The 14,911-nt window shown below is 41.7% G+C and overlaps 1 protein-coding gene across 2 annotated transcripts; it reads right to left on the reverse strand.

Annotated features, from left to right (window-relative positions):
- Positions 1-594: 594 nt before the first annotated feature.
- LOC120674021 (protein ENHANCED DOWNY MILDEW 2-like) lies at positions 595-13,831 on the reverse strand. Of its 2 annotated transcripts, XM_039955082.1 has the most exons (19): positions 13,648-13,818; positions 13,033-13,511; positions 12,845-12,941; positions 12,413-12,460; positions 12,164-12,327; positions 10,750-10,846; positions 10,564-10,659; positions 9,351-9,598; positions 9,111-9,194; positions 8,579-9,028; positions 8,165-8,306; positions 7,966-8,067; positions 7,207-7,299; positions 6,172-6,213; positions 3,433-3,543; positions 3,034-3,105; positions 2,837-2,955; positions 2,666-2,729; positions 595-2,575 (listed from the first exon to the last, which is right to left on the reverse strand). In XM_039955082.1, the coding sequence occupies exons 2-19, from the start codon at positions 13,461-13,463 to the stop codon at positions 953-955; spliced, it is 4,083 nt and encodes a 1,360-aa protein (XP_039811016.1). In that variant the 5' UTR covers positions 13,464-13,511; positions 13,648-13,818; the 3' UTR covers positions 595-952. The 2 variants fall into 2 exon arrangements, with proteins under 2 accessions (XP_039811016.1, XP_039811025.1); XM_039955091.1 differs by having other exon boundaries at positions 12,164-12,317; positions 12,412-12,460; positions 13,033-13,831.
- Positions 13,832-14,911: the final 1,080 nt, after the last annotated feature.

Below are 14,911 nucleotides of genomic sequence, written 5' to 3' on the forward strand. Positions count from 1 at the left end.
ATAGGGTATCCCATGCGCTACTCGGGCTTCGCCCGGCTCGAAGCGAATGGTGCAGCGGCGACTGGGGCTAGCGCCACCCCCGCTCCTGGCCACCTCCAACGCGATGGCTGTATAGTGTGATCTTCGTATCAAAAAAACCTGGAACAGTGAAAGCTGAGATTCACTCATCCAATCAAATCAGGGAGCAGTTGGGCACTATAGATTTTTGCACGAGCTGTTGGTTTTTGCCGATAGACAATGCAATGCAATTTGCTCGCTGTTTAAAAATATTACTATACTAAAAAATTCTCATAAACTTGCTTGTTGTTCAAAAATGTTGCTACGCTCGGTTCCTAATTTATGCTTGGTGTTGGTAAGCTTCTTTTCAATTTCTGCTGCTATATAGGTTACTATATTTATATATTTAAATTTGCTATCTTATGCTATTTACTTATGTATATTAATCTGTTTTATTTTAAATTAAGAAACTGATGATACGGCGCGCAAAGCGCGCGTTATGTTCTAGTGCAATCAAATGCTTGTCGCTGCTGCTCCGGCCGTGTCCTGCTCAACACACCCGTCGGCATCGCCGCCAGCGAGCAGAGCAGGTCGGCGATACAAAAGAAGCCTGTCAGGCCTTCTGAAGTTTCGTCTGCACCTCAGTCGTTCGTTCTGTGCAGATGGCACCATGCGTTACGTTACATATCATTGATTCACATTTTCGAACCCAACTGACTGATGCCATCAATCACATTTTCGAACCCAGCATTTACAGTAGGCATTCTACTTCCCCCAGTGTCAAACAGACTGCTAAAAAGATTTCTAAACGTGAGTGATTAAACAAGGCGGGGGTTTGCACCTTCTGTACAATCAGTATTACCATGCCTCGAATGAAAAGGACTGCTAAAAGGCATGTCAGCAGATCCTCAGGCTGCATATCCTTCATTACCTCAAACTCTAGTTAGTTCTGCGGCTACCCACCACCATAAGAACCAGGTCGTCCGAATGGGTGCTGTTGATGCAAGGAGCTCTCCGGCCTTGTGTTGTTTCTTCCATCGAAGGAGAGAGAATATTTATCCATAACGGAACTCTGTGGCCCACTTGGAAATGAGGGCCCGCACGCATACTTGTCCATCACTGAGCCTCGTTGTAAGCCTGCACCTGAGAGCCCGAAAGAGGGAGTAGATGAAGCAGGCTGGCTAAATCTAGCACCAAAAGATCCATGGGAGTATGTTGCCAACGGGTAATCCACACTGGTACCACCAGGCATACTTAGATAACTATGTGAACCTGTGGTTAGCGGGATCCTACTAGATTGGTAACTGTCACCAATTTGGCCATCATATCTCATGCCCTGTCCTTGCTTAGCCACATCATCAACTAGGCTCCTCCCAGAAGTAGTAGTGTTCAAATATTCTGAGCTTGGATGCCTGTACAAGCTGCCATCATCTCTAGAATGCATGCTGTGCAGACTGGCTGGCGCAGCAAAATAGGGCCTGGTTATTTCGTCAATGCTGGAGCCCCTCATCCTTGAGCTATTGTCAATGTCAGCATACTTGTGTGCATCAAAGTATTCATCATTGTTTGCTGAATAACCTCCCTTATAAGTAGCCCTATTCATAGGGTCATGAAGTTCTTTCGAGGGATGATAACTATCTGGGTGGATTATCCTATCAGAAGCGTGTTCAGTTGGTAAAGCAGGGGAATAGCTTCTGGATTTACTTTGAGCATTACTGCTATCAGGGGATGAGATACTCATGTCAGAGTTCCGTCCATCCATGGACTTGATGTTCATCCCTCCTGCTGTTTGCTCATAGTTGTGCCGAGTGCTCTTCATTTCCTCTCCACTAGAATTTCTTCTATTTCCGTGGCAAGCACCTCTGTGTTCATTCTGAATACTGTCTTTTCTAGGAATAGTAACTTTTGTTTCCTCATATGCAACTTCCACTTGCTTTTCAGGAGGGAGGCTCTCTATATAATCAGGTGTCCACTTCCTACTGTTATCAGGTCTGCTTTCGTAACTGACATTCTCTCTCTGTTTTCCTGTGATGACTTTGCTGGTTGGTTCAGTTTGTTTCTTAACTGGAAGGTTATATGACATATTGGCCTCTTTCACATTGACTGCAATCTTCCCTTGAGATCCTCTCTTGTCTTCAAGTCTAGCTTGCTTCTTGGCAGTATGGTCATCAGGTAGATTGGCCTCTCTGTCATTGCATGCAGTCTTGTCTTTCTCTCTCTCTTTCCCTGACCTGGACTCCCATTTGTTGGTAGCCTCAGCTTGTTTCATCATCAGTAGATCTTCTGATAGATTATCCTCTTTGGTATGACAAGATGTCTTTGTAATCTCTTTTTCTTTCCCTGATGATCTAGCTTTTATAATGTCAGACGGTTCGGCTTCTTCCCTCACAGGGTCATCTGATGGATAGTCAACAGGGCAAGCTATTTTCCCCGTGTTGGTGTGACTATGCTCCTCAGCTATTTTCATGTGCTTCTTTGTCCAATCAGGATGACTCCACAAGTAGAGGGGTGGTGCAGATGCATTCCACCCTTCAACTGTTTTGTCATTAAGATCCACAGAACCAGGCAAATAGAATGCCTGTCACAATTACAAAAAAGATGTTAATCCAAAACAGCTAGAGAGTGAGAAGGACAACGAGTTTCAATAAAATGCATCAAAGTTTATTACCTTTCCAGCAAGACATTCACTATCCTCCCAAATCAAATCATAAGGTATCTTCTTTTGATCTAACCTGGATAACCAGACAATGAAAGCACAAAGGAAAAAAAAATTCCCAAAAGGAAATGTGAGACGGAGATTGTCAACAAAATATTCTGCCGACAGGAATATGGTGCATACCTTTTAGTTTCTTTTGGGACAATTAGTACAACGAGCTTAGGCTTGAAAGACAATGCTTTGTCGATAAATTTGTTTGCAAGACTTGCTTTGACCCCAAATGGAGGATTAAGCCCCATAATCTAATCAACAAACAATGAAAAGTTATAACTAGTGAAGATACTCTAAATTGTGTCTGATAAAGTCCAATTAGAACATACTAGTTGAGATCCACAAGGCAGCTCATTCGGCTTGACAGTCATCCAATCCCTCTTTTCAAAGCCGAAGTGATTCTGCAATGTAGAAAGCACATACAAGTTACACGAAGCCTCAAACTTTAAAGAACTAAGCATGATCAACAGTTATAAGCCTGAAACCTTTCAAACTGCAACTTTGAATGGATAGTATGATCATAAATTAAATTGTAATCAATAACAAGGAACTGGAAGTCAGTAAAGGTACTTTCTGGTCATAAAATAACAAAGATGACCAATAGCAGTGCAACTTTAAAGTTCCATTTGATTAAAAGAATGTAATGACATCTGATTGGATCACTGAAACAATGATTTAAAAAGAAAAATCAAACAAAGAAAAAAGGATTCAATTGTCTTAAGTTCCACCTTTGGTTGGATAAGATCATAATTCTTAAAATGGCACTTCTTCGGAACTTTGTCAAGTTTTTCTTTCATCAGCCGGCTGAAATCGTTTGCGCCACAGCAGAAATCCACTATCTGCAAGATCATTGGAGTTTAAGATGATCATAAACTTGTGCAACAAACAACATTGGAACCAGTTTTACTGGCATTCATAAAGGAAACTGGAAACCCCCACACTATAAAATATTTATACAAAACGATTCAGGCAATAACTTCATCAAGAACCTTCAATTTCACACCTGGTTTTCTTAATAAAAATGCTCTATATTATTTGTAGCAACTGATAAGCATAAGAACAATAGTTGCAATTTAATTGACCTCTATAATGATATGTCAAATGTATAATCCATGTTAACATCCAACAATACCTCAGTTCCACTACAATCATTCATAGGCATAGGACATACAAAATAACGGGTCAAGAACATGGGGCATCAGTACAGCTTTTTTTTTTGTTACATTAAAGGTCCTTTTTCTCTATTGAGGATTTGTTTAGAGTTTTTGAAACAGATAATAAGTGATGGACTATGGATAAAAGCCCCCACCCCTCCCACTATAACACCTGGGTTTTATGGTCGGGTTGGCTAGGTGGGGCGCGCTAACATGGTACCAGAGCCGAGGTCCCGGGTTCGAACCCACCCGGCCACGCATTTCCGCTGCGCGATTTCCCCTGCGCCTCTCGTGTGCTGAGACCTGCTGCGGGCTACGCCGGGCTCGCACGCCGTAGGGGGAATGATGGACTATGGATAAAAGCCCCCACCCCTCCCACTATAACACCTGGGTTTTATGGTCGGGTTGGCTAGGTGGGGCGCACTAACAATAAGTACTTCAAAGGATGGCAATATTAGATAGAAAAGTTTGCTTCTGTGATCAGTGGTGCTCCGTACTCAACACAGGACCACACGATAATGCCTAGGGAGGAGTGATTCGCCTAGATTATTTTATTCACACCTAGGCTGAACGGTAGGCTATGTGAGCACATGCGAAGGTTATTTTGATGCCGAAGCAAGGAGAATTGAATAGGTACATTTGTCTCGAACCATTAGTAACTCTTAACGGTCATATCCTTCCCTGTGGTGATGGTTTTCCATTCCATTTGCACTACTGAAAAATATCATATCATGACCACTAAAAAATCAGTTCCATATTAGATATGTTTCAGAGACTTGATAGGCACCAGCTAGTTATGGGGCTGTCTATATCACACCTGGGCGTTTTTTTTTCCCTTCCCCATACCCGAATTTTTTCACCATTGGATCCAGATCTTACGGTGGTTCTCTTTTCACTGTTCATCTTCTTCCCTCAACCTTCTTCCACCGCCGCCCCCCCCGCGGGCGTGGGAGGGTCTTGCCGGAGACCCTCTCGTGCCCGCGGCTCCTCCGCTTGCCCCTCCCGTCGCCACCACCCCCACCATGGCCCGAGCCTCCCGCGCCCGCAGCTCTTCCGCTTGCCCTCCTGCCGTCGTTGCCCCCGCCCCGGCCTAACCCAACCGGCCTCCTCGCACACGCGCCCGCAACCTCTGCCGAGCCGGCCTGCCACCCTCAGCCTTGCTCTAAGCCTGGCAATGGAGATTGTCGGAGCCCCAAACCCCAACCCCGGTGGAGCCGCCGGCCTCACCGCCCCCATGCCTGCAACCTCCAACGAGCCGGCCTGCCACCCCCAACCTTCCTCTAAGTCCGGTAATGGAGATCACCGGAGCCCCAAACCCCAACCCTGAACCCTAACCTCGCCGGAGATGGAGAGGACAGAAAAACGGGTGTGAGGATAGAAATGCCCGCGCATGATTTAGCTTTCCCGTTTAACTAACATAGTTACCCTAGTTACAGAATCACCACATAAGTTACTACACTGTATTCAAAGTTGCTCCCTCACTGTAACTTGCTATAAACATGCACCAAAGTTGTTACAGTACACTTACTATACATTGTTAGCTGCATGAATTACCAATACAAATTTATTAAAGTTGTTACATGATACTCCATGCAACCTGATACCAAACTGTCACTAAAGTTGGCACACGGTCCTCACAAAAGAATGCTACAGTTAGAATTCGAGTTTGGAACATAACACGATCTCTATATAAAAAATATTAGCTGAAGTTGCTACCAAGTCATAGTAAATTCTAATGCTTAGCAAAAATCTGTACTTCAAAATCATAGTAAAGTTTAAGTTACTATAGATAATTTGGTGCCTGATATTCATTTAAGTTGATACACAATTCGTACATAAGTTGTTATCATATAATAAAATCAATAATAGAAGTGTTCTTGTTGATACTGGGGAAGGCAATGGGAGCCTGTTTAAATGGACAAGTTATATGGTGGAAGACTATTGGAAAAAGACATGTTTATTAAACCATGGTGTTGTCGAACAGGAAGGCAGGAGGACTCAGGGCGATAAATCTATGGAGTTCATAAATGAGGGAAGCCATCGGCCCATCGCCCATAACATATCTGATATAGGCAGGGCAGAAAAGGAAAAAGAAATGAGGAAATAAAAGGAGATCACGGGAAAGAAAAGAGAGGGAAGTTGTGACACGACAAAACAGGGAAGGAACAGGAAGCAAATTGCAATTTGACCAAAAAGGCTGGCCGAGAATGCAGGACAGGAGTGTGCTCCAAACGGAACCTGTCACCCTTGTCGATGTCTACACTAGAGATACAGTGTGCTGCACTGCTGCTCATACTAAGAAAAGAAACATACCGTGTCACCAGGTTCCACATACCAGTGAAGTTTATCAACAATCTGTAAGAAGAACCAAGCAAGTTAATGATGAAGATGGAATATATAATAAATATTCAAGGGGGTGACTATGGTACACACACCATACTATAGATACTAAAAATCAATAACTTTACACTCCTCCCATGTCCCACCTCCATCACCTATCCTCAATTCCCAATACAGCTCCACATCCCTCTAACATTGCCATAATCCCACTCATTTCTCCTCTCATCACTATATTCTGCAGGTGCATTTTAGAACAAGTTTTTTTCCTGCTATTTTTCTTTTTTAAGTATGTTTTCCTTTCGACCTCCACATTTTTCTGCGATTGAACTTTATGCTCTAGTTTTTTTAAAAAATGGGTTGCATTCTTTAGAAGTTTCAAAAACTTGCGTAAGTGATTAAGTTAGAAATGAACATAACTTGGGCAGCCGAATCATTCAGTAAGCAGAAATAACAGATAACAGTGCATAGAGGTTATGAACGGGAGCAATTACATACAAAGAAAATTTAGCTTCTTTTTCCATAGTTTTTCTCATTTCAATATTTTCACATCTGCCCACTCCTTTTACTTGTATAATGAACAGTGGAAAATCTGTACAAAGTGCATAAACAAACACAAGGACCACATTCTTATTCGAAGGTCTGCAGATTATTTCTACGATGATACCACTTCTCCATAAAGTGCACATGATCATAATTCAAGAGGCAGAAAGCAAACACAAACTGTTAAAATACACAAGTATAACAGGGCCGTTTCGAGGTATGTGTTTCGAGGATCCATCACAAATTCACGATCAAGAAGTATAACAGGGCCGTTTCAAAAAAAAAATTATAACAGGGATTTGTTATGAAAGGTTCAAAAAAATCTCAAGCTTGGTTGCTCAAGTAAATTTCAAAATCTCACAAGATGTATAAAATTTTACAGTTTAAAAAGTGATATAATCAACCTTTTCATATTCAACCACCTAACTATACATGTTATCTCAACATAATATGCAGATTTCAATATACCTCAACAAGCTTTTCCACTTTTGTAAAATGTCGACCAAAAGAACTGTAGCGTGTGCCATGAATGAAAGGTGATAGATACACTCTGAACTTACTCTGGTAAGAGAAAATGAAATATAAGTTAGTAAATTGATTGGCTACTAACTTAGTCAGAGAATATATTACTGCAAACTACTCAAAGAGAATGCTATAATACAGAGGAGAAATTTGTGATCGCAACATATCATAAGTCTACAACCATTACTCAAATATGTTCAACCATGTCTCCAATCAGAAATGACAAGTACAGAAGGTTTCAACCATTTCCATTAAAATAGAAGAGGACACTTACAACTTGCCATCCACATACCATGCACTAGCACTGGGAGGACAACATTTAGCTAAAATAGATATATAGTGATGATGACGACGATGAACAACGAAATAACAAGCCAAGTACTGATTGAAACATGAGGACAATATATATTAACATGGAAAAACGAACTGTTTCAGCACATTTCTTACAAATTTACTTCATGTACACAGAAACAGTACAGGAAAAAATTTCAATCTAGTAACGGCGGTACTGCAGTACATGTCATAAAACAGTATAACCAAAAAGTGGATAAATATCTATTCTCAAATATATGACGTTTAGAGCGAATATATGATGTTTAGAACAAATATATGACGTTTAGGACAAGAAAATTACTTCAAAGATGAACTAATTTTCTTATCCTAAACATCATATATTTAGGAACAGAGATAGTAGCATTTACTTACATGCCATTTTGCAAGCTGTCTCAAAACATCAGGTTCACATACAGCTTTAGCATCATTGACATTACCTCCATTTTCCAGCTTTTTTAAAGCTGCTCCTACAGCCTAAAGACCATCCCCAAGATGTCAATAAAAATAATGCCAAGCACAAAATTATAATTTCGTAATTTGTAATTGTTTTATGATGAAAATATAAAAGCACCTGAACAGAACGCTCAATCTTGCCCAGCGCAATCTTGTCTATCTGTTTGCCAGAGTATACATGAGTTGATGGCACACTGCACTTTCTTGTAACATCTTTCAGTGTCAAATTTGAGGCTGCATTTCTCAGTATGGCAATGACTCTGCAAGTGAATGATCTCATTGAACAGTGTGGACTTCAGACATTGTTTCATCATCTACTATAAATGCACATACATGAAACTAAAATAAGAAATCATCTCACACTAATCATAATACAGGAGAGTAATCTATGACAAGATAAACAAAACTTCAACGCCCTGACCAGGTCGGACAGTCTTGTAGGGAACTAATGCAGGCTCATAAATTTGACACATAGTCGTATAATATGTGAACTAGAGACTTCATTCCCCAAGTATATAGCCAAGTGACTCACCTCTTTTCAGCTTCAGTATCCACTACAGGAAATGAACTCAGAGGAATCTTCCTTGTAGCAGAAGAAGGCAAAACTACCAACTCTTGTTCTTGCTCTTTTACAGGTTTTGGACTGCTTACAGAAGGATCCTTGGCCACACGTGGTTCTGGCTGTATTTTCTCTTTCAAGAACTTGGCTTTTTTCTTTTCAGGCTCAAAAACAAGGTCCTTGGTGTAACTCTTCGTAGGAACTTCTCTGCTGGTTTGTTCGCTTTTCTGCACATGGACCATGCCTTCCATTTTTCCAGTATTTTTCGAAGGTTGATCAAGAACTGCCTCACTGAAAGTCCTCTTTTTCTTCTTAACTAGCAACTTATCTCCCTTCTTAAAAAGCTGAGCTGGTTTTTCAACCTTTGGAAACTTTATATGATCCCTCACTGGTGTATCAATTTCACTATCAATCTCATGGTCCCTGTAACAATTTATGAGAACTTGAGAAGTTAATGGTCTGAGCTATATATACATGGAATTTAACGACTGGTAAGGTTACATACAGGCAGTATATCAAAATTCTTTTCGATAACTCCCAAGCTCGTGTGATGATATCCTCCTCTTCAATATCTTGAAAGGAAATTTCTCTGCAAAATAATTCCATGTATGAGAAATAAGAGATTATACACTCCATTCCGAAATGTAAGAGGTTTGACTTAGGACAAAACTATAACCATTTACATTTTGAAATGGACTAAGTAATAAAATTAAAACAAGATAGTGAGCAAATCCTGTAATACCACCTTGGCAAACACTTTCGATGATATGACTTCGGACAGCGTCGGCAAACAGCAAATTGCAAAGGTTCTTGTGTTCTATCCTCCAAACCTTTACAACGAAAGCACCAGTGAATGGGGCATGTAAATGAAAATCCTTCCGATATATTCTTCTCCAATTCTGTGGCTTCATTTCTGTTGTTAGGGTGAAGTCGCTTTGCAACACATTTGGGGTGGTAAAAGTGTCCGCATGTAGCATTGTTACACAGAAATACCTGAATGGTGCAACAATTAGAAAATCAAAGGAGCCACATCGAAATTGTAGAGAAATAAGTGATCAGCAGTGGTGGTTCATGAGATGCAGTGAAGCACTTCCTAACTGCTAGAACAATAACATTACTCGATCTGGAATGTTCACCAGGAAAGAGAAATTAATTTCCTATGCTTATTGTCCAAACTCACTGCCATCAGCTTATCAAAGGTCAGCATGAGGGCCAATGATCAATCAGCCATTGAATAAAATCAACAATCAACAAATTCATTTTTTAAAAGTGCTACAACATTTTCTGCCCAATTTAAAAAGATTTTTTTTCTTCCAATGGCTCAATTTTGCAGAGAATTTGGATTTGATTTTTGTACAATTCATTTTTAAAAATGCTGCAACATTTTCTGCCCAACTTAAAAGGTTTTTTTCTTCCAATGGCTCAATTATGCAAAGAATTTGGATTTGATTTTTGTTCCACAAGACATGGCTTTAATTTTATGAACAAAACCCCATCCGGAACTTTTAGAAGCTCCTAAAATTTTCAAATAAGCCAACTATTGTGTGTCTGGATTTAGATTAAAGATTTTAGGTGACCTGGGGGAAAATAGGTGATAGTCGGTGACCGGCATTGGAGTAAGCTGTGCAAGGAAGTGGCTGTAGTGGGAGGCAGCATGTGGCAGAGGGAAGGAGAGAAAGAAGGCTTGACAGCTACAATGGCTCTCCCTTCTAAAAAGGTAAATCATTCCCAGTGATCCACTTATTAACCCAAGTTTTGTTGCATAATCCCTCAATCGCTGCACGCATGACTCGAGGAAACAGCTGACATCCCTTCACATCCCATCCCTTGGATATAGACTATTACCACGGATCCTTGCAGGTCTAAAACTAGTGAAAATTTTGTGTGCTTCAAGTAAGATCCCGACTTGTGAAAACTCTTATACATAAATTCTTTTCTTTTTTGCAATGCCAACATACCTTAGCTGCTTCTCCATCTGAAGGCTCCAACACTCCACATATAAAACATTGGTGCTGCTTATACTCACAGTTCTTGCACAGAAATATTTTCATCGCCTACAAAATAGAAAGACATTTAAATATAGAAAATTCTAACAAGAAATTCAAGCCCTTAATCTTATCATCTCTCAGAAGTTTAACAGATACCTCAACTTGTGCCTCAGTGTATCCAAGGGTATCACAATAGGAGTCTTCACCACTTCCTTTTTTTGCATGAAAGGAGCGCATACATGGGCCATCACAGCTAATAGAAAAATAAAACAAGTAGGCCAAGGAAAGAAAAAGATAAGAATATTGGCAATAGATGGCTAGAAGATTGGTAAGCACAAGGTGAACACAGATACAGTAGATAAGAAGAACTTAGACAACAGGGGAAAACATCATAATACTGACCCTGTATATAAGAACAAACACCAATTGCAGGGGACAAAAAAAAACTCGGCCTGCGAGGGGCAAGCCGCCCCCCAAGCATTAATGTAAGAAGAAGGTCTTCCCACGCAAAACCGAGAAAACCCCCGAACCCCTGCCCCACCTATTTATTGGAATATAAGTGAATTGCCCACCTCTCTCCAGCAGCTTAAGCTTTTGGATTGAACTGGTCGGTGCATGCAACTCAATATGGTATCAAAGCCAGAGGTCTCGAGTTCGAATCCTAGTTAGCGCAATTAAATAAAATAATTGCAGCTCGCTCCTATTCCACGTCTGAGGTCTGAGGGAGCCTCCACGTGAGGGGCAGTGTTGGAATATAAGTGAATTGCCCACCTCTCTCCATCAGCTTAAGCTTTTGGATTGAACTGGTCGGTGCATGCAACTCAATACCACCTTTACAGAGGGGTTGCCGTTCCCCTTCTGACAGCAGGCCGAACCTCCATGTGCTTTCGCGTGGTGGTAGGCGAAGTGATTTTTCTAACCCCAGCCTGAAATTCGCTCCCACGAGGAGTTGAACCCACGTAATGGGGAGGTGCTACTTGAGCCCTCTAACCAAGTCAGCTAGAGGGTCATTCGCAGGGAATGGATAAAACCAGATTTCGCAAAGTGGTATCAAGCAATGTAATAACAATAAGAGTTACTACAAAATTTATAACACAATCACATAAGAAATTTCATTTATTCAAAAGGCTTTTTCAAGGGATAAAAACACATGCAATAAAATAACCACCATTACGTTCAATGGATGTTGTGACCAAATTTCCAGTGGGTGCATGTGTCACCAGCTGACCAGCAGCGGTCAAACAGGGGCTTACAGCTAGAGAAACCCAGATTAAGTTGAGATAGCAACTATGATGGGGTAACTTGTTTGATTAGCCAAAGCTGCACGGCATCTCATTTATATATAGAAGCTAAATGCCTCCTTTGACATCTACTTTCATGGACCTTTTTCATGATACTACTAGGGGCTAATAAACCAGGCATAATAAATCTGATTATAGTAATATTGTGTGTGACTGTTGAATCGAAGACATGAACAACTAAGAGCTAACTGAACACCAAACTTCCAAGATTCTCAAGGAAAGAGAAGATTTTCATGTAGCTACTAAATCTTATCAAGGATTGCACCCACCATAATATGTCCCCACCATTGTCACAAATGGCACATATCGAATCAAACAAATCTTCATCTTCATCTTCATCAGATTCACTATGAGCATCCTCAGCAACCATCTCATCTATGTCATCATCATCAGCAATGAATGGCTGCTTAATCTCAATATTATGTGCAACAACCTAGTCGAAATTATATTAAGAGAAGCAATTAATTTGTGATTAATGTCTCTTCAAAAACTTTCAAGAAATTGCAAAACCAGCATACCTCACTGATATTTTTCCTAGACTGTCCTTCAACAAATATTCGCAAAATCTGTCAAATAATCATCACAGAAAAAAACTTTCTAATAATCATCATAACAAATAACATCAATCAAACAAAATAAAAATCACTTAGATTAATTAGGGAGTTAGAGGAAGGAAGAAAGGACCCATGGTTGGCATCATGTTCAACTCAATCCACATACAGGTCATTATCATCTAAGATTGCATGCATCACAAAGCAACATCAAACAATGGCAGTCCAAACCAAGGTATCAAATACTACAACTCCAATGGTACAAGAACAACAGCTAAAAGATTACAGACATGCCAAGAAAGTTATAATCTTAAATATGTTGTTTATTGCATGCAGGTCAAGGCAAGTGTGAGTATCCAGTTAAAACCTCATAAGCATGATTAAGGACAAGATAAATACCTCTGATTTTGCTAAGACAGGATCTTTCTCTGCAAAATGCTTCATCAGTGAGCGGTGGTTCCTGAAGTCCACCTCTGAGGGTCTAACATCAAACTTGCTGCAGAATAACAGAGCCAACTCTGTAAGCCTCAAGAGTTCACCACATAACAAAAACGACTAACACAACATAGAGCATGCAAGGAAAGTACCCGAAGACTTTCCGAAGGTGACTCCACAAGTTCTTTTCTGGCTCATCAGGCTTCCTCCTGAGGAAATGCAGCATCTGTGCTGTGATCAGCACCTTACTGATCACCTCCTCATAGCTGTTCTTGGGCTTCACAAGGCGTATCCACCCATTACCATCCACAGCAAGCACCGCAATCTCAGGCTGCTTACCCTCAAGAACCAGCCTCCAGGCCACCACCTCCCTGTATACTGTGACGCCCGGATCTGCTGTCCCCCACAGCACCAGCCTCTTCTTGCATTCAGGAACATCTTTGGTATCGTCGTGCCAGAGCGGCAGTGTGGAGAAGCAGGCAGGGTGCTTCTGGGAGTCAACAAGGTGGTAGTTCTCCACCGCGTTGACCTGCGGCTCCGCGTCGTCGTCATCGGACATCAACATGGCGGCCGCTGCTGCCATGTTCTGTGCGGCCTCAGGTCAGCGTCCCCGAATTTCTTGGAGAATTAACTGCCGCACCATGCGGAGATTAGCGGAGAAAACGGCGAGCGACTAGTGGGTCGTTGGAGAAAGAGGGAATTGTTTGGTTGGGGCCTTGGGGGTAAAACCCAGATTCTTAAAGAGAGCTAGGGTTCTTCCTCCTTACCGAGAAGGGGAATCGAATCCCGGGACCGGACGGATCTACACCGCACGGCGATCAGGGGCCAGGTGGAAGGCGAAGGCGAGGAGGTCCACGACGACGGCGCGCACTAGCGAGGAGGCTCCTCCGGTGCAGCGCGCAGGCATGCGGCCGTGGGTAGCCGGGGGGGGGGGGGGGGCGGATTCGCCGGCACGGGCGCGGCGCTGTATGAGAAGTGGTGGAAGAAGGCGGTTGGAGAGTCCTGGATGTGGAGGGCTTGCTGTCGGGGCCGGTTATGGGCCGGAAGCCCCCGAACTAGGGCTGGACGACAATCTAAAAACCCGTGAAGCTGGCTCGGCTCAACTCGCGACTCGACTCGTTGTTGGATTTTTTTTTTAACAAGCGGGCTCTACTCTGTTCCAAAAAAAAAGGAGGGGGGGGGGGGGGGGGGGGAGGGCAGCTCGCGATGTGCTCATGAGTTAACCAAAGTTAGAGGGATCAAGAAAGCTGAGCTGAAACTGTCCAATCCGCTCGTCCTCCAAAATATTGTTCATCTAAGGTTTTAAGCTAAAACTCATGTTCTATGATTTTATCATTCTATCATTAAAGTTAGATAATTAGAATAAATAGAATTAGAAGACTTTTGATCGGTTGCGATTTGTGCATGCTCGATGATGTATGATGGATTTTAGAAGTTTTAGAATTTATGATTGCTATACCTTTTATATTTCACCTATATCAAAATGGTAATCCTAAATTTATATCAACTCCTAATAACGAGCCGGCTCGAGCTATTAACGAGCCGAGCCGAACCGTTGTTTTTGCTCATTTCTTGTTAACAATCCAAGCCGGTCTAGCTCATTAGGCTGACGAGCTAGACCGAGCCCAGCTGGCTCGGGGTCCAGCCCTAGCCGTGAACGAGGCTTACAAGCATCAAATGAAATTCTTATATTTAAATTATCAACAAGAATACATATTATCAACATGAAGTAATTGTGAACTAAGCATAGCTCAGCTGCTAAGGTTCCTTGTGTTGACCTGCCCACATGGGTTTGAATCCTAGGCTTGACCTGGGTGCCCCCATTTTCCTGAATTTATTCCAGGATTTAACTGACTCTATTCTTTCAATGATAGGCAACGTGTCCATCAATAGTAAGGCTCTTATGGTGATTTCATCAATCTTGAGAATTTGAGCTCAGTCTGCATCTGTCCATAGAGAAAGTGTTATATGCATGTATTTGTAAAGGGTGAGTGTGTATGCATGTTTGTGAGCGTCTGCATCTGTACTATA

Source organism: Panicum virgatum, chromosome 2K, assembly GCF_016808335.1.
Source record: "Panicum virgatum strain AP13 chromosome 2K, P.virgatum_v5, whole genome shotgun sequence".
Lineage (NCBI taxonomy): Eukaryota > Viridiplantae > Streptophyta > Magnoliopsida > Poales > Poaceae > Panicum > Panicum virgatum.